Source organism: Manis javanica, chromosome 7 (assembly GCF_040802235.1).
Source record: "Manis javanica isolate MJ-LG chromosome 7, MJ_LKY, whole genome shotgun sequence".
NCBI lineage: Eukaryota > Metazoa > Chordata > Mammalia > Pholidota > Manidae > Manis > Manis javanica.
Window position 1 is genome coordinate 41,951,205 of NC_133162.1, and position 20,717 is coordinate 41,971,921.

Genomic DNA, 20,717 nt, shown 5'->3' on the forward strand with positions numbered 1-20,717 from the left:
GCACCCACATAACTCTAGGTTCATAATTAAGGTCCTTATGGGTTTCATTTGGGTTTCAACTTTCTCATCTGTAAAATAGAAAAGTGCTCTGAAAATGGATTAACATAAGAGAAAATCTAAGAGCTGTATATGTTTAGTAGAACAGTAAGGAAAAGTTGCATCTGTTTTCCAATTTGGTAGAGGAAACTTGTGGAGGTGCCTTTTAAGGAAATACTCCAATAACGGGCCAAGTAGGAAAAGCACATGCCTTGAACATAGTAGTTCTGACTCAAAGGCCCTTATTATATTCTGTAATTTGAAATCTTCAAATATAGCACATCATGAGTTGTTTAAAAAAAAAAGTAATATTCTTCATACAAGGGAGGCACACTAACCCTCTGAGGGTAGTAGGAAAACATTAATACTGACAGGGATTTAGCCACCATCCATTCAAAACAGCCTAAAACACTAACAGGCCCCTAGGTGACTTGGTTTTTTTTTTTTTCATTTATGAATGATTCATTTTTTTCCGAAGTGAAAAAGAGTGATGCTGGAAAAAATGTGATTTGTATAACGAGGAGTGTCCCGGTAGCTTTAAAGCAATTTAATCTATTTTTAGATATAAAAATTACTGCCTTCCGATGAACATTTGAAAATCATCGAGGACTATACCTCGATGCTGCATTTATACTTACTAGTTAAGAATATTTTAACGTTTTATAAGTAAAAGTTGCAACATCAATCACACGTGAGCCATGTGCCAGCGGCAGAACTGTCTCCACTGTTGCCAAAATGTGCAGACAAAAAAAATAAAAATCAGCCTGTCCCATCCGTTCGGCCAAATCCCGCCCCGGCAAAGCCTAGAAGGAGGGGTCTGGGTCCCTGGCAGAGGGTCTTCACCAGAGTGACTCTTTCAGCGTGTGTACGAAAAGGAGGGTCAAGGCGCCCTTGACCTTTACCAAAAAAAATCCCCAAGAATTCCGTCTTTGCCCCGGGGCAGTTGCTGAGCCTCCTTCTCGCTATCCCCCAGGAAAGAGGAGGCGGCCGCGTGTGACTCAGCTCTGGTGGGGTCTGGTCCTCCGAGGTCGCGAGAGCCCACCGTGGGACGGCTCCCACGTGGCGCCCGCAGCCTGCGGCCTGCGCTCCCCAGGCCAGCACTCTGATTGGCCAAGCGCGACCGGAGCCGCTCCGGAACCTTCGGCTACTCCACCAAACTGGGCGGGCGCCGGGCGAGAATCACGGCTGTGCGGGCAGGTGCCCGGGCGGCCGGCTCTGCGCGACGGCCCAAGAGGGCAGCGAGGACACCATGCTGCGCGGGGCCGCGCAACCACACGTGGCCCTGGTTAGTGGCGGGCGCCGTAACCCTCCACCCTACGTCGGGTAGCGCTCACCTCAGCGCTCGCGACGCCTCCACCTTCAGCTTTTTGGGCTTCGGCTCCTCAGCAGCTGCCATCTTCACTCTCCCACCCAACCTAGGATCCAGCGCGCGCCCCGCCCCTTCGACTCTTGGCCCCACCCGCTGCCCTCATCACTGCCTCCTTTTCCCCTAGCCCCACTCCCCCGGGTCCTCCCTGCCTCTTCCATCTCCAGTCATTGGCTCAGCCCGCAGGCCCCACCCACTCTTTAATATACCCTTCTTCCGGGCCCCGCCCGGCCGGCTGTAGGGGGACCCAAGACTGAGTTAGGCCGCGCGCCGAACGCCTGAGTCCAGATGGTGTGGAAAAGAAAAACTCATATAGATTCAGGGCGATCTAACACTTAGATCCTAATCTTGAACAATCGCCTTTCTTCTCGTTCAACGTCTTCCTGCTTAATTAACCTTTCCAATACTGTAGACCGAGTAGGTTCCTTTGAAGCTGCTAGTCAGGCATTCTACTGGACACTCCAGCAGCGGGGCCCTCACGGCCTTCTCCGCTGCTCTCAGCTTCGGTCCGGAGAGGACCCGGCGCCGAATCACTACCTGGCCCAGGTGTCGGGGTGAGTGTGAGGGGCGGGGAGTCTGCGGACTGGGGACAGCTCAAAAACTGGGGAGCAGGCCAAGTAGCGGAGGCTCTTGGGTCTGCAGCCTGAGCTGCAGGCGTGTCTCCGCTGCTGTGGTCCGGGGCCGCGCCTCCCTCTCGGCCTTCCTGGCGTTCTGGCCCCCAGGGCCGGAAGGGAGCGGTGCACCTGCAGCCCAGTGGCCTCAGGTCCCACGCCCAAGAGGTTCAGGCTCACTAAGGTTTGTCTCCGTGCTCCAGCGCGGGAGAAAGGTCTTGTCACCACAGTGAGCTGGAGGACCGACGACTCGGACCTCAGCCTCACAGGTGTCTCCTTTGGGGGACAAAATCCCTGATTGGCCTGAGCGATCGTCCTGTTAGGGTGGCACCTGTAAGAGCCTGGAGTGGTGAACACAATGAGGTGTTGAAGTTATTCAGGAGAGAGGTGACGGTAATCCAAACTGCGGAGGTGGCAGTGAGTGTGGGAAAGGGATGAGCGATGCGGCTGGTCGGATTTGGTGGATTTCGATTGAAGCAGAAGCTGAAGCTTATAGTCTATATGAGAAGAAGGTGATGCCACTATAAAATTAGAAGACCTCACATGAGAAAGAAGAATTTTGTGATCTTATTAAAGATACCTTAGTTTGAAACAGGGGCTTAGGTGGAGATGGTAGAAAAATTAAAAGAAAAAAGTCTGGGAGGTAAACTGGAAAAAACCTTTAAAGGTGAGAACCAAGACAGGTGATGATACATATAATAAAGTAAGAAGTATTTATTTTCTTTTGGGGAAAGGTATCAGTGACCTGAAATGCTGCAGGGGTCAAAGAAGGAAGTTGTCTGGAAAAAGGTCGCTGGATTTAATGATTAGAAAGTCATTAGGCCATTTGAGAAAGATTCTTTAATGAAGTCCTTTACTGTGAGGAGGAACTGCAAGTGTAGACTAATCCTTCATTTGGAGCATGAAACAAAAGATTATTGATGATGGCAAGATCCCCGAAAAGTTTGGCGTTTGTTTGTTTTAAAGAATACAAGATACATAACGTTTTGAGGCAGAAAGCAAGTGACTAATGTGTAAGGTTAAAGATTGAAGAAAGAGGAGGTAAGACCCAGGAAGAGAGGGAAGGAATGGGATAAAAATTACAAGCAGAAGGATTACTTTTGTAAAGAAAGGATGACATTGAATTGAGACCATAGGAAATGTGAGGAACGAGGTGAATAAAGAATTGCCTGGAATTTACATATTTTTAGTAGGAAAGCTTTCTGCAATGAGGTTAGCTTTTCTTACTTAATCTTAGGATTTTTACTATTTGTTTCTAAACATTGAACATACTATTGGAGTTCCTTGCAGGTTAGATATATTTTAAGTAGCTCAATAATATCCTAATTTATGAGTAGCATATGGTAGTTGTAAAGAAGAGGAATTCTCTGTCTACAAACGGTCTCTCCCATTACACAGAGAAAATAAAAGCCATCATCTTCCCGCAGCCAAATACACAAATCTTTCTCCATTTTGTTTAGAGGAAAAAGTGTCCCTTCTGCTTTTAAGGAAGGCAAATCCATTCACCTAGTCTCCCAATAACATCCTCTCCTACCTTCCTAGGGTCCTCTTTTTCACTTACTCCCTCTCCTACATCATCAGCCTTCCCCGTCTGTTCACACTTTTCTTTCAGCATTTAAAGAATGTTCTTCCTTAACTTTATGAACCACTCCCACTTACTTTCTTGTCTTTTTATCCCCTTCACATCTACTTTCCTTACCTCTGTTTTTTACACTTGCTATTTATTTCTTGTTGAATGCAGTCTGTCTTGTTTCCAGCATTCCACTGAACTACCATTGAAAGTACTTTTACTAAAATCCCTAGTGTTCTCTATGTGTTAAATCATACATTCTCAATGGGGACAAATTTGCCTCTTGAGAGGCCAAAAAATCATACTTTTTAAATGTATAAGGCACAAGTGTATTTACAGTATAAAAGAGATATACAGATACATATACAGTATTAAAATTTTATGGGAGAGTGACTGAAGGGGAATCTGAAAAGGTCCCATAGCACATACTAATAAAAAGAAAGCTGAGAAACACCTTTAAAGAAATAGTTTTGTTTCTTCTTGTAGATTGACCTCTTTGTGATGTTTATAATGTTTACTACTCCATTCTTCTGGAAACACACTAACAGTCTTGTTACTAAAAACCATTACCCTTCCCCATTTTTTCTTATCCCTCTGAAACCACATCTTAGTCTCATTTAGGCCCACTTCCTTGATCAACCTGCCACTCAGATGATGGAGTTCTGTAGACTCTCTTCTTTCTATGCACATTCTCGCTTTGTAATTGTATTCTCGTTCTTGTTACAATTCCCATTAATAAAAAATGTGATCACTCATAAATCTTATCTCCAACCCAGTTTCTCTGAAGCACCAGACCCATATATACAATAGCCTTTGAATATATCCCTTTGGGTCAAATATATCCAGATTCTGTCAGGTTATAAAGTACCAGGGCTAAATGCCTGATTTTCCCCTCATCTCTAACCCATCTCCACCTAATCTTTGCTCAAGCTCAAATGTTCTCTTATCTTTTCATTTTATTCCTTCCCTACTGTCAACACTTTAAACCAGGCAAACACCATGATTCATCTCTCAACTGGTGTCATGATATCCAATTGATGTATTATCTGATTTCCACAGTGTAGTCTTTCTGAAAACTGTCAATTGGGTTACATAAATCCCCTGCAAAAAAACATAAAAAATGTCTTTATATTTCACTGAGAATAAAGTGAACCAATTTCTGCTTATCTCCTTCTCCAGTCTCATTTCACCACTTCCCTCTACCTTCTAAAGTTGTTCATTTGTACTGGGTTTCTTTGCCTTGTGTTCCCTCTCCCTCGAAACCTTACAGATTTCTATAGCATATTGTATTTCTCCTATCATAGTAGGAGTTACATCTTATTGTATTAAGGTGTTTGCCTTCTTTGCTGAATTCTAAACGCTGGAAGTTCACGGACTCTATTTTGCTCAGCCTTGTATCTCCATTGCTTAATATATAAAACATATTCACAACTACTTGTTGAATGAATAAATGGTCAAAATATTGAATGAGAATTAGAAGAACTAGATTCTTTTCTGGTCTCATTCTCTCATCTTGGATATAGGCCCTTCTATGCCTCTATTCTGTTGTATATAGAAGGAATATGTTTTCTTTTTTAGACATTATCTTCCAAAAATATTTTGACTACAGATCTTCCTCAATGTGCAGTCGGGTATATCCTGTTAAACCCCCTTGTAAGTTGAAAATATCATTAGGTCGAAAATGCATTAATAGACCTACCCTCCCAAACTTCATAGCTTAGCCTAACCTACCTTAAATGTGCTCCAAATGCTTACATTAGCCTACAGTTGGGCAAAATCTTCTAACAAAGACTATTTTCTAGCAAAGTGTTAAGTATTTCATGTAATTTATTGAATATGTACTAAAAGTGAAAAACAGAATGGTTGTATGCTACAAAATGGTTTCAGGTGTTATCAGTTGTTTATGCTTCTGACTGGGAGCTGCAGCTCACTGCTGCTGCAGCATCACAAGAGAACATCATACCTCATTGCTAGCCCAGGAAAAGAACACAATACAAAATTCAAAGACAGTTTCTACTGAATTTGTATCACTTTTCCACCCTCAAAAAGTTGAAAAATCATTGAATTGAATGATCAATAAGTCAGGGACTGTTTGTATTGTAATTGCATTGCTTGTGAATCATCAGGATGAATGTTTTCAACATTTGGTAAAGAGGACTTATGAAGTATTTCAGCTGCAGTCAAGCTCTAAAAGCTCTAATGGAACTGTTTCTGGACAAAGTTTCTCAAATGGCTTTAAAATAAGCTGGGAGGATTCTGTCTTCAGACTCAAAAATCACAAGGAACTCTAAGATAGTTGTGGTGCTGGTGAGTCTGTAGCTTTCCCTAAAAGTTTATTGAAATAATGAGAGAAGCAACTGCAGCCACTAAAAAGATAAGTTTAAAGAAACAGGCTAATTTACATGGCTGCATGTGTGGTGTTTGTTACATGCATTAGGCCCTTGGTCATAATATGGATAGAAGAAATAAGCTGTCTTTTCCCATAATAGAAAGTTAAGATGAGTTTAAAGCTAAGCACTATTGAGAGCTACAAGTGTTACGCTTTCATCTCAGCATAGGGATAACAATAATAAATCCAGATGGCCTGTTTAAGTTATTGTATTCTTCTAAGACTTTAGCTACTGCCAATGAAAACAACTTTCATGGAAAATTGTCCTGGAAAGAATTTTTCAGCGCTTAAGAGGATGAGTAGAAACCTGGCCCTTAAAATAAGCTGCAAAGTCACTTGCTTTAAGAACAAGCAGCTCTTTTGGGGTGTATGATGGCAGTAAAGTACCACAGATCTTTGTGAACTATACTTTTCTATTGGATTAATGGTCTAAGAGGATAACCTATGTCTGCTCTTTTAAATACAATTTCTGTTCAAATAATTTATTAGAACACATTTTGGATTCTAACTAAACCAGAAGCGTATCCTTCAACTCTTTCTGTTAAATTATAACCTGAAACAGCACATTTACTGCCCAGTGTAGTATAACCACATCAGCTGCATTAGCCACATTTCAAGTGCTCGACAGCTACATATGAGTAGTGGCTACTATATTGGACAGCACATATATAGGAAATGTCCATCATTGCAGGGAAGCTTACTGGACAGTGCTACATTAGAACATGCTGCTAAAATTAGGCTCTAAGAGTAGAGTAAGAATAGGAGCTCTAGACTTTGCTGGGTCTGGGTTTGAATCCTAACTCAGATTACTTACTGTATGATCTTAGATAACTGACTTAACATTTCCAAGACATTGTCATCTATAAAGTGGGGATAAAACCATCATTTATAGCACTGAGTTGTGAAGATTAAGTGTGATAATGTACGTAAGTGTCTAACATAGATTCTGGCCCACAGTAAGTACTCAGTACTTTTTCAGTACTATTTATTCATTTTTCCTTAATGAATAAAACACTTTGAATGGAACTGAAGATTAATTTTTGCAGAGGATGCCATGTTCCATAGCTTGCTAACCTGAAGTACATAAATCTGGGTCTCCTTGAGTTGATTGCAGTGTTCCACTTTAAGCCACACTTTGTTTCAAATAAAGATTGTATTCCATTGTGTCCTAATAGAAATTTTTTTGTACATCTTATCACTGGATATCCTGTTTCATTTTTAAAAAGAAAAGAATATCAGCAGAAATTATAATTAGTCTGTGAATTACAATCGTCCTATTTTAACACCAAAAGAGAAATACATGGCTAACATAAAGCAGACCTGTTAAAGCATCTGACTAGATAAAGTAGGAAAATCCAGCAGGCTTCGGATGTTAATCCGAAAAAAATTAGGAAGCCCAAAGTGTCATGGTTTATTGTTGCCAACTCAAGTTGGTTGCTTTGCTTAATAGAGATAGCTTTGAACAAAAAAACATTTTTTTTTTGGTATCATTAATGTACAGTTACTTAAACAACATTATGGTTACTAGACTTCCCCTATTGTCAAGTCCCTCCCACATACCCCATTACAGTCATTGTCCATCAGCATAGTAAGATGCTACAGAATCATTCATTACTTGTCTTCTCTGTATGTACTGCCTTTCCTGTGTCCCCCCTCCCACCCACTACTTTATGTGTGCTAATCATAAAGCCCCAAAGAAACATTTTTTCATTTCTAATTAACAGGGACCCTAAACTATTAGTAACTTTCATACTTGATTAATACAGTAATTATTAAAAATACATCTTAGTAATTTGTTTTATTTGCTTGATAACTATTGAACAGGTGCCAAATGGGAATGGGAAATTATCACCAAAGAGTCTTTAAATGTCAACTGCTTTCATAAAATAAATTATTTCCTTTAAAAAGAATTGGTCAGGTTGATATTCTTGTTTTCTATATCAACAGATTTGAGTAGAAACATTCTGGAAAGTCTTCCTTTCCTCTTTGGGATTTATCTTCATGCATAGAAACTGTACTCGGAGATTATAAATGGACCAGTAAACTAAACTCCTAATACTGATATTAACCATATAAAAGACAGGAACAAGTTAGTTAACATTCTTCCACATTCCTCCATATTGCAAGGACAATGAACTTTTTATATGAAGCATAATAACACTCAGAAAATATACAAGTTGTAACATAAAGCTGAGTGAATTGTCACAAAATGTCACCATCATCTAGATCAAGAAATAATATTACCTTTGAAGACTGCCCTTGAGCCACACTCAGTCACCACCCATCTCCATAAATCAGCCATTTGATTTCTTGGATTATAGTTTTGCCTATTCTAGAACTTCGTATAAATGGAATCATGCTGTGTGTATCCTTCTGTATCTGGCTTTGTTTAATATTGTGTTTGTAAGATTTGACCATACTTGTTTCACGTAGCAATAGTTGATTCATTTTCTTTGCTGTGTATTTGATTGTAATAATATTGTTTTCCAATCCATGAACATAAAATGTCCTCCCATTTTTTAGGTCTTTTTTATTATTTTAAATTAAGGTATTATTGATACACACTTTTATGAAGGTTTCACATGAAAAACAATGTGGTTACTACATTCACCCATATATATTGAGTCCCCCCCATACCCCATTGCAGTCACTGTCCATCAGTGTAGTAAGATGCCACACAGAGTCACTGTTTGCCTTCTCTGTGCTATACTGTGTTCCCCATGATCCCCCCACCATGTGTGCCAATCATAATACCCCTCAATCCCCTTCTTCCTCCCTCTCCCACCCCTCCCCTTTGGTAACCCCTAGTCCCTTCTTGGAGTCTGTGAGTCTGCTGCTGTTTTGTTCCTTCAGTTTTGCTTCGTTGCTATACTCCACAAATGAGGGAAATCATTTGGTATTTGTCCTCTGCCTGGCTTATTTCACTGAGCATAATATCCTTAGGACTAAAATTAACAAAAGCATATAGCTTGTACATTATAGAACATCACTAATAAATAAAAATAATTTTAATTCTAAGTATTTTGATCTTGATGGTCTTATAAATGGAATTATTTTTTCAATTTTATTTTCAGATTATTCATTGCTGATGTGTAGAAATATAGTTTTTTTATGTTAATCTTGTGTCTGCAACTTGGCTGAACTCATTAGCTCTGATTGTGTGTGTGTGTGTGTGTGTTCTTTAACATTTTCTGTATACAAAATTGTATCATCTGGAAATAGAGATAGTTTTACTTCTTCCTTTCTATTTTAGAAGCCTTTTGTTTCATTTTCTTGCCTGTTGCCCTGACTAGAATCTCCAGTACCATGTTGAATAAAAGTGATGAGAGTGGACATCATTGTTCTTGATATTAAGGGGAAAGCTTTGGTCTTTAACCATTAAATATGATGTTAGCTATGGGATTTTCATAGATTCTCTTTATCAAGTTGAATAATTTTCTTTCTCTTCCTAATTTGTTTAGTATTTTTATCATAAAAGAGGGTTAGATTTTATCAGATGATTTTTCTGCATCTTTTGAAACAATTACATGTTTTCTTATTTCATGAATATTGTCTAATGTTGATTGATTTTTTTATATGTTGAACTAACCTTGCATTTTTGGAATAAATCCCACTTTGTCAAGATGTATAATCTTTTTAAAATTTTACTGTATTCAGTTTGCTAGAGTTTTTTGAAGAATTTTACATCTATTTTCTTAAGTGATATTGGTCTGTAGTTTCTTGTTTTGCCCTTGTCTGATTTTGGTGTCAGGATAATAAAAGGATACTTTTTGATGTATACTAAATTTAAACTTTTTTCCCTCCCAGAAAATGATCCACAGTCTATTCCTCATAAACTGTTCCGGTGACATATTTCTAGAGAAGCACTGGAAGAGTGTTGTGAGCCAATCTGTCTGTGATTATTTCTTTGAAGCTCAAGAGAAAGCTGCTGATGTTGAAAATGTACCACCTGTCATTTCAACACCTCACCACTACCTCATCAGTATCTACCGGGATAAGCTCTTCTTTGTGTCTGTCATACAGTCTGAAGTGCCACCTCTCTTTGTAATTGAGTTCCTACATCGAGTTGCTGACACTTTTCAGGTTGGTGTTCATCAGGCCTTTGAACTTAAATTACCCAAGTTAGTTGGAAGTGGGACACATGATTATATTCTTTAATTATCCAGCTTTGATGTATAGTCTGCTGTCTATCTCTTCTTTTCAACTAAGCACGGGTTCATAAACCTTTTTTTAGGATATATAGTAGTATACATAGCTGGCTACTCCAGTCACTAGAACAGCACAACTTTATGGTCATGGGAGCCATTACTTTCTATATGTACTACAAATTATATCATCAGGAAACAACAGTGCCCTCTGCATACAAATGGTCCCAAGATTTTTACTGATACAAAATCTTCTAATATTTATATTTATTTTCTCTTACCCTTCTGACTATACAAAATAATGCAAAATTTATCTGGGTGTTTTGGGGTACCTAACCAGGGCAAATGAAGTTTATAGTTCATATTCTGGTTTAATGTTCCAGTGTACTTTCTGGCATAATATGTAATAGGAATTCAATATGAAAATATTAAGAAAATATTGAAGAATAGTACATAGAATTATAGAGGGTTCTTTTTTTCCTCTGTTTTACATGTTTTCAACATCTTAATGAATTATGCTACTATAAGTTTATCCATCAGAACAAAAAGTATTTAGTAAGCCTTCTTGCCTTCCATTGTACAATATCATGTACACTTTTTAGGACTACTTTGGTGAGTGTTCAGAAGCTGCAATTAAGGATAATGTGGTCATAGTATATGAGCTCTTGGAAGAAATGTTAGACAATGGATTTCCACTGGCTACTGAATCTAACATTTTGAAAGAACTGATTAAACCACCAACAATTCTACGGTCTGTCGTCAACTCTATTACAGGTAAGTGAAAATATGCTCCATTAGGAACTGAGCAATTAAAAGTGTATAAACAGAAAAATTGTTGTTTATGATCTGGCAGATTGTTAACATTGTCCAATTTGGCCAAAATTAAGGTTAGTGGATTTGTTTAAACAGATGTGTATTTCTTTCCATGAAAAAAGTCTAGCTCTCAAATGATAAAAGAACTTTTGGTTATTACTCTTACAGGTTTTTCTACAAGACCACAACAATATTATTACTGTCATTTAATACTAAATAGTAACAGTAACCCTGAATAAATTATCCCAGTTAATCCTAAAGAAACCAATATAGTGATAAATATTAACTAAACTTATTATGGATATCATTTTGCAGTATAGACATATATCAAATCATTATGTTATAACTTTCAACTAATATAATGTTACATGCTAATTATCTCAATAAAACTGGAAAAAATAAGAGAATGAGCCAATATCTAAGGCCACTTAGAAGAGCATCTAATCTATACACTGGCATTTTAATATTTAAAATGGCATTCTATGTGATGTGATGCAAGTGTTAACTAATGCTATAGTGGTGATCATTTTGCAATATGTAAGTGTATCAAATAAACATTAAACATTGTAATTTCAGTTAACATCTTAAGTTGTTAATGCTATAGTGGTAATTATTTTATATCAGTGTATCAAATCAACATATTAAACATTGTAAATTCAATTTAACATCTTAAACTTAACACAATGTTTATATCAATTATATCAAAAAGCCAGGGAACATATTAAATTAAAAATAGCATTATAACACTGGTATTATGCTACTACCCAACAATTAGAGTATTAGAGAATTAGAAAGAGTATTAGAGGATAGAAAATTTAAGACTCTCCACCAAAGAGTAAGTACTATCTACTCCAAGTCTTTGTTCTATACATGCAGAAGATATTTTGAAACAAAATGAGATAGGAAATTAGTCTATTTGTGAGATCTCATGTGTTATGGGCCTTGTACATATGTTATAAACTTCTAATTTTGATTTAATTCTTGCTTACAGCTAAAAATTAGGTACATCCAGATGACAATATTCCTTTGAAAGTATTAAAGTCCTCTGGAGAAAGATTTTTTATGCTAGTCCAACCATACTGTTCACCATTGTAAACCCCTGCCCAAGTTCACTGACCTAAAAAATGGGACAACAGAGGAGAGAAGAAAGTGATCATTCAACAACTCTTTAGTCATCCTCTATACAAGGCTGAGTGTCAGGACAAGTTCAAGAAAAAGTAAGATTAAAGCAGTATTTTTAGCAAATTCTGGAGGGCAACAGATTGGAGGTAGGAATACCACCCATAATTAGACTACAAAATTATATGTATAGTATGACTGCAACTATATTTTAAAGTACAATCAGAAAAAGGCAAAATTATCAAAATAGAAAAAAATATAATGCAACCTATTTATGAGAGAAATGTTTAAAGAAATATACCAGAATTTTAATAGTAATTATATTTTGGTAAGAGAGAGATTTTTTTAGTGTCTTTTTAGAATTTTCCATTTACTATTGTTGTTAAGCATGTACTGCTTTTGAATTGGAAATGTAAATTAACCAAAATGTAAAAATGTGTCACAGCTCAAGAATATGTTTTGGATAACCAGACTTATTTTCAGACTTAAGTCAATTTTTTTATCAGGAAATTACTCAGATATTGAATGTTAGCCACAGTGCCACCATATGGGTGTGCTGACCTTAAAAGGGGAGAAGGCCAAGGTGTGTTCATCCAGTTACTCCACTGAGGCCTGCTTGGCAGCAACACATGTAGAATTTAAGCTGAATACCAAAGGGCTAGTTAGTCACATTTTATTCTCAGTGGAGACATTTTATCAGCAGAAGATTTTTAAACAACCAGCCTCTTTTTTCATCAGTGGCAACAGGATGAGATTCTGTTGTTGATCCACAGAAATAGGTTAGGTTACTGTTAACACACAGGAAGCAAAAGATAAGTAAAAGAATTTAACCTGGTTTGGCAGATAGAGGACCTCATGGCCTATTTCTGTCTTCCAGAAATTTGATCATGTTGGTATGGATATGTCTCCAACAATTCTGGAAACCTTCCACAACTTCAGTGAAGAAAAACCCATACATTAAAGAAGGAGCTAAAGCATTCTCTTTTTTTTTTTCTGCTAATAGATTGTCTCATGACCATTTTATGCGTAGCTCTTTCTCTTTTCCAATTTCTAGGCAGTAGTAATGTTGGGGACACACTCCCCACTGGGCAGCTGTCCAACATCCCATGGCGCCGAGCAGGGGTGAAGTATACAAACAATGAAGCCTATTTTGATGTCGTTGAAGAAATAGATGCAATTATAGATAAATCAGGTAATTGTGTGCATGTGGTCTTATTTTGGAGAAAACAGTTCAGCTGATGTAAGCTGAATAGAAAATTGAAATCCCTTGGCAATACAGGTTTCAGGGGAAAGCCATTCATTTTCTAATTAAAAATCTATTTATTTTGCCCAGAGATTACATGAAATTTTCATAACCACTAGTTGAGATCTGCCAAACAGATCTCATGCTGCCTGACTTTAAGCTATTTATTACCCAGTATACCTTTCCCTCTTGCCATGTATTCATTCTAACATTTACTCTATACCTATTATATACCATGCTTTCGCTGCCACTTTACTTCTACAAAAGACCCCCACACAAAATAGTACCCTACTAGAATCATACAATTTCATTAAAAATATCTAGTCCATAGTTCAGCCCTCACATTTTGTACATAAGAAACAGGCTCAGAAGAGTTAAGTAATCTGCTCAAAGTCACACAGCTAGTTGGTGTGTGAAAATGAGTGACTGTAAATTATAGCCAGTATCTTCAGTAAGTTGTCTTTTCATTATAAAAATTCCATTATACAGAATAGTAGCTGTATTATTACAGAATAATGGCTCCTGTTTCTTAAAAGTCAACAGGTTGCTTAGTCCATTTCGTGAGAAACTTATCTCATTTTAAATAAAAATATTTTAAATTTCTATCCAGAAGTCTTGCGTGGTTGATTTCTAAAGTTAGAGACAGGTTTGCTTTTCCTTACAACTGTCATATTTCAACCAGAGTTAAGTACTGGCCAAGGCATCAGTGAAGAAACTGTCTTAACTGCTATAATGGATCCTCTGTCCACTAACCTGTTAGTCAATGTGCAAATCTTCAGCATGTCTGACACTCAGGAGGCATCTCCATCACCTCATATACAGGGATAGCTCTGGTAGAAATGGAGACTCCAATGATGTTATCACCCTTCTTTCTTTCTTCAGGATCCACAGTGTTTGCAGAAATTCAGGGGGTCATTGATGCTTGCATTAAGCTATCTGGAATGCCTGACCTTTCCCTTTCTTTCATGGTAAGTTTTATTCTCCTTTCTGTATTTCCTTGCGTGGCTAATACACATGAAGTACTGAATGAAATAATACTGAGACATGTTTGTATACTGGATTGCAAAAGATTATCTCAGAAATATTCATAGCACACTAAGACAAAAAAAAAAAGCTCACATGATGAACATGTCCTTTATGGAAAGGCTGAAGAGAGGTCTTTACCAAGTGTGCCAGAAGTGGCTTAAATGGCGGGCTGGCTTCTGCAGATCTGTAGTGTCACTTTTACTGAAATACTGCTTTGCTGATGTGAAAGGACATTGATCTTTTTAGACTTGGCATGATATACTAGTAAGAACAATCGAGAGAACTGAGTTCTGGTGCTCTCTGCCAGGAAATTGTCCTGACCTTGAGTTCTTCAGAACCTGTTTTTTCATCTGAAATAAAATGAAACTACTCATGTTTTCTACCTCATTGAGCTATTGAAATTCAAATAATGAAGTGAACTTCAAAGCATTGTGAAACTGTAAGGTTATATTGATGTGGTCATTATAACGAACTCTTACGTGACAGCTTTATCTTTAGGGAGCACGTTAATTTCCCATAATACCTGAGTTGCTGTATTCATTATACTCTATGAATATGACTGTCTTCTGTTTTCCTGGCAGAACCCAAGGCTTCTAGATGATGTCAGTTTCCATCCCTGCATCCGGTTCAAGCGTTGGGAATCTGAAAGAGTTTTGTCATTTATTCCTCCAGATGGAAATTTCCGACTCATATCATATCGTGTCAGTTCACAAAAGTATGTTAATACATCAACTGGGATCTGCCATCATATATCCATGTCCTGGGTAGAACTCCCCTTTCCCTGTTTCATTCTGACAGTTGGATACTTGAATTCATCATTGCTCCCTTCAGCCGTGGCTCACCAGGAGACCCAGGAAGAACTGGTGAAAATAAGTGTCTAAAATAATCAGTGTACCTTGAATCAAAGAGTATAGATAGTAGTAAAATGAGACTATATAGTAAAGTACATACCCGAGAGCAAGCATTTTGGCCCATGTATGACGTGGGCAAAACCTTGAGCCCATGCCATAATTGTACCGTGGTCTGTAGACTTCATGGCTGACAGAAGGAGACAGACCTACCTGTATATCCCCAGGACATTTTCCTAGCTAGCTAGCTTCAAGCCACTCTTTCTGTGCTGAGATTTAAAAGAATGATTTAGCAGTGTGGGTTAGTTGGCTTGTCCCTTGAAAATATCAGACGGTATTTGGGTAACATCAGAAAAGGATTCAAAAGCAAAGGAATTATTTCTTGGCTCTTAACCATGCAACAGCTGCTATATTTAGTTCGTATCATTTTAAGTTACCTTTATATGGGATCTTAATTGATTTTCTTAAACTAAGGCTATTTTCCTTAATTGTTTATACTATAATTAAACCTCAGATTTCTGTCTTCATTTACTTACTTCTCAGAAATTGTGTAATTCCTAGTGCAGTGGTACCATAACCTGTGTTGTATTCAGCCCCCACCGGTACAGATGCTGAATCTGCCATTCTGGGCTATGTGGCCCCTATAGTGGAGTTAGAGGCAAGGTAGGATTCTCTAGACTGAGGTTTTCAGGCCATCTCTAGCTGTCTGACAACACTGATCAAGTATGTTTGTGGTTTTGTCTTTTTTTCTCTTTTTTAGTCTAGTGGCAATACCAGTGTATGTGAAACATAGCATCAGCTTTAAGGAGAACAGTTCTTGTGGCAGATTTGATATTACAATTGGACCAAAGCAGAATATGGGAAAAACTATTGAAGGAATCACAGTGACAGTTCACATGCCAAAAGTTGTGCTGAATATGAACCTGACACCAACACAAGGCAGCTATACATTTGATCCTGTTACCAAGGTACAGCCCACTCAAGTCAAGAGTGAGCAAGTGTTAATGCAGTCTTCATTTCATGACTGCAGGAGGGTAGGTGGGGCAAAGGCAAGGGTTTAATGTCTTGGTTAAAACTCAGATTCCTAACAAAACCTAGAGAGCATACCAGGCTGTGTTTTTGCCACTGGCTGTGGACAAAATCCTACATCTGCTGTGAGATGAACAGAAAAGTGAGACTTTTCTTCAGTGTGCTTTTACTCATCCATTCATAACCCTAAGACTCACTCACTGATGAGGAAAACATAAAAGATTTTCAAAAAGAGTACAGCATTATGTGGATATAAGATGTTATTTTAGTCTACTAATTGTTAAATTTTCTGTAGAAAGTGATTATTAAGACCTTTCTCTTCCTTTTTAATTTAAAAGCATTGTTTTTATAAGCATTGTTTCATATTCTTCCACAAGGGATGTTTGGAAAGCTGCTTCCTCACCCTACATAAGTGTGCTTTTAGCAGAGTTTTCAGAGAAACTATAAAAACTGGTTTTGTCTCAGCTTATTGCTTGGGTAAAGAATATGATCTTTTCAGTAGCACAGTCATGAAGTTGCCTTTAAATGAAAAGGCATGGTTTTTAATAAAATCATAGAATGATAAAGATGACCTAGTCCAATCATAAGGATTCAAAGAACTACCCCAGAAACCACACAATGCTGAGAAGTAAAGGGAGAGTTCCAGATCTCTGGACCTTCACCCCAACATCAGGCATTACAGCTTCACTTTCTTATGTATTACTGAGCTTCCACACTAAAGTTTCCATTTGAATGAGATTCCATAGCTAAAAGTTTAAAAAACACCAATTTAAGTCTGTCTTCTCATTTTACAGAAAAATAAACTGAGGCCCAGACAAAATCAATGAAGGTGGTATGGTGTAAAGAACATTGAAATCAAATAGTCTTAAGTTCAAATCCCAACCTTGCCTCTAACTAGCTGTGTGACCTAGTCATTCGACCTCTGAGCCTTAGCTTCCTTATTTGTAAGAAGAACTCAAAATCTACATTGTAGACTTCCATGAGATAATAAATGACAAGTGCTAAGCATAGTGCTATATCCAGAAGTAGGGGCTCAACAAATGTTGGTTCTCTACCCTCACTCTCCAAAGTCACAGAACTAATGAGTGACAAAACTCATTAAGGTCCTAGGTCTTGTTTCCAAAAGCTTGTGGTGTCTTTGAACCTTGTCTTAAAACATGTCTTTAGTAAATGGTTCAGATTGTTTCTGTTTTTGTCTTTTTAAGGTACTAACATGGGATGTGGGAAAAATTACTCCACAAAAGCTCCCAAGTCTTAAAGGACTGGTAAATTTACAGTCTGGAGCACCCAAGCCAGAAGAAAACCCAAGCCTCAACATACAGTTCAAGATCCAGCAGCTTGCTATTTCAGGTAAGGATAAGTTTGACCTGTGTTTAAGGGTAAATGAGTTTTGCAGTTTTTCACTTGTGCCATTAAGCAAGCACTGTAGCAAAAGCCACTTCCACATGGCCCTGGCTGGGAGCCCTACTGCTCCACACTCACTGTTGGTATTTTATTTTTTTATAAATAAGATTATTATGTGAAGCTCTGAGTTTGATTTATTAGGAGCTTAAAAGGGTAACCGACACTCCCTCTCTAGAAAGAGCAACAGTTCCAGTTTGCCTTTCACACTGTACTATGGGGCCAGTGTCTTGGAACGATGACTTTTGGAGAGCACCTGATTTCACACAGCTTTCCCTCAGCCCCACCCTCATTCAATCACAAAAGAAGGAGTCATTCATACCCACAGAAAGTAGAATTATCCTTTAAAGACATTTCTTGACCACATAGGAATCTGAACTAAAACTATATTCCCACAGTGCTATCATCTGTGAACAGTAGAATGGACTTTGCTTCCAAATGGTGGAAGGGACGCAGGTTAATGTCAGATGTACTATGTGGTGCTAACTGATAAACAAGTATCATATTGGTTGGTGTGACTAATGTAATAATTTATTCTTTCCTTACCTATTCTTTTTGACACAGGCTTAAAAGTAAACCGCTTGGACATGTATGGGGAGAAATATAAGCCATTTAAAGGTGTCAAATATGTCACAAAAGCTGGAAAGTTCCAAGTGAGGACATGAGAAGAGGCCAAAATTCCTCAAGATCTGTGTTTTCCAAGTGTCATTACAGTTTATTACTATAGGTACCAAGAGGGTGGGAATACGTATTTTACTTAAAGCATTCGTATTGAGCTACACACTGCGAACAAAATTGCTACTATCAATGTAGGGTTCTTAAGGAGCTTTAAGCTAAGGAAACTTTGAATGATTTAGCTAATTTTCTGTCTTTTCACTTAGGAAGATTTTGGAGGCAGTTTCCTCCATAGAGGGGCACCAACTGAAGGCTGCACTTTTTAACAGTAAAAGCAGACGGCTACAGTGATAACCTCTCTCCTATAACAAGTGAACTGGTCTCAGCAAGCAGGAGCCGTCTTAATCTGTAATGGGATGTATATGTCAAGTGCAGCTAAATGTCACAGCAGATCTTAGCTATCTCAAATCAGCATCTGTCCCAACAAAAGAAATCCCCCCCACCCTGAGAAGTTTACAAGAAACTGCCTCTTCAAGTGTTTGCCTTATTCAGCTTTTCACTTGTGCCATTAAGCAAGCACTGTAGCAAAGGCCACTTCCACATGGCCCTGGCTGGGAGCCCTACTGCTCCATGCTCCATGCTCACTGCACTCGGTATTGTATTTTTTATAAATAAGATTTTTATGTAAAGCTCAGATTTTGATTTACAGGGACCTTGCTGCAGTAAATACCATCTCAGTTTTGTGCCACTGGTTCAGCTGTAAGATAGCACAGTAAAAATCATTTGTATGAAAGGAGTGAATGCTTTAAGGTAATAAAAGGAAACACTACTACTTCTGCTTTTAAAAAGTTATTGCAAGCACAAGCATTTGAGATTTTAAGCAAATTAAAGTAGTAAAAGAAACAAGTGAATCTTTGCCATGGTCATGTTTTATAAAGCTTATCCAACACCATTTAAACCATAGTTAGCCTAACAGTCTCATGCTCTGTTCAGCTTAGGTAGGAAAATGTGCCTGCCTCACTGTTGTTAATCTTTTTTAATCTTGTTTTTGTTGTAGTTCTTAAGGGCTTGAATTTACCTGTGTCCCTTGTCTTCAGGGAGAGTTCCTTTTTCCTAGGTGTTTCCCAACTATGTAGTCAATAAATTCCTTCCTGAAGTTATTGTTGTAATTGTCACTGGAATAGTTTTCTCTTTTATACTGACGAAGTAGACAGAAGAACATTATATTGAGGCAAAAACAACATCTTCAGGGACACTGATGCAGCCGTGTTCATCATCATGGCTAGGAAGTCAGTTTACAGTTGAATCATTTCACCCATCTTCATAGGCTTAGAAGCCTTTGCCCAGTTATCTTGCCTCTTTAGACATGAAGAATGATGACAGGCTGAAAGTTAAGAATATGCGCTTGTTCTTTCCTTCTTGTTCTTATTCTGTTAGTTTTCTTCTCCTTGTGACTCCCATTCTTTTCATTCTTCTCAGCTTCTAACTCCCTTTTCCTTGTCATACTAAGGCCAGCCCTTAAATTCATTCCATTCTACTGTCAAGGGTTAGTGGATGGGGCTGGTACAGGAAGCCCTCCATACAGCAGCATTCTTACCTTTGCTTGCCCAGGACACCCATCTAATAGGAAAGGTCACTCGCAAATTTGAAATTTTGGAGGTAACCAGTATCCGCTTGGGAACCAATATCAAGATGTTACCAAAAAATTATTCCCGTTGCCTAAGGCTGCTTAACCAGTTCAGTTGCTTTTCATTTTTAATGTCTTACTCTTCAGAGTTAATATCTCAAGAGAGTAGTCAGTATATTGCTTTTCTTTCTGCAGAATCTCTGATCTCAACGATCCATATCATATCTGGACTGTCCAGTTTTATTTCTGTGCTGTTTCTCATATGTAAGCAGATTATATGCCAAGAATCCCTTGCTTCTAGCAATTTCTGCTCAAACTTACAAGTATACTTTCCTTTTACAATTAAATTATATTTTTTATTAATTTGATTGAATCCAGTAAATCCTTTCTCTGACTCTAACTAAACTGTCAATAAAAAGATGAAAGCAGCAAGCTTTTTAAGCTTGACTAGTGATTGAGCATTTTCAGATGGGCATGCCTCAGTGCCAGCAGGCTGAACATAATCAGATTTTGTCTTGTATCATCACACAAGATGTATGGGTTGCTGCAAAGCAATTCCAACTGCTCCTTCCTTAACATCAGGAAGTTAATAGCCATGTATGTACTTTCTCTAAGCATCATCCTTCCAGCCCCTCAAGCAAGTAGAGTATGTCCCCAAAAGCTAGCTCTGCCTCATTGCCCTGGTAGATCCCTGACAACCCTATTGTTCTGTATTAGGCTTTAGAATATGGAAAACAGACTTGTGGTAATCCTGCACGTCTAACAGCTTCAGCTTCTTTTAGGGGATAGTGATGGTCTCCATAACAGCTAGAATCTTCTAAGAGGAAGACAGATTACTTCAACCAGGAGATGATCCACTTCATCTGGCTACTTTCCTCC

At 38.1% G+C, this 20,717-nt stretch overlaps 2 protein-coding genes across 4 annotated transcripts in view; one reads left to right on the forward strand and one right to left on the reverse strand.

Moving 5' to 3' along the window:
- Positions 1-1,511, reverse strand: part of ADK (adenosine kinase) — a 606,631-nt gene extending 605,120 nt beyond the window's left edge. For all 3 annotated transcript variants that reach the window (XM_037013272.2, XM_037013270.2, XM_037013268.2), the window contains exon 1: positions 1,371-1,511. In XM_037013272.2, the coding sequence (XP_036869167.1) occupies positions 1,371-1,432 (62 nt within the window). In that variant the 5' untranslated portion in view covers positions 1,433-1,511. The remainder of the gene's footprint in view (positions 1-1,370) is intronic.
- A 143-nt stretch (positions 1,512-1,654) lies between these two features.
- Positions 1,655-19,367, forward strand: AP3M1 (adaptor related protein complex 3 subunit mu 1). The gene is made up of 9 exons (XM_017663028.3): positions 1,655-1,956; positions 9,780-10,055; positions 10,720-10,891; positions 13,104-13,241; positions 14,175-14,260; positions 14,900-15,033; positions 15,927-16,134; positions 17,401-17,545; positions 18,161-19,367. The coding sequence occupies exons 2-9, from the start codon at positions 9,783-9,785 to the stop codon at positions 18,259-18,261; spliced, it is 1,257 nt and encodes a 418-aa protein (XP_017518517.1). The 5' UTR covers positions 1,655-1,956; positions 9,780-9,782; the 3' UTR covers positions 18,262-19,367.
- The last annotated feature ends 1,350 nt before the right edge of the window (positions 19,368-20,717 follow it).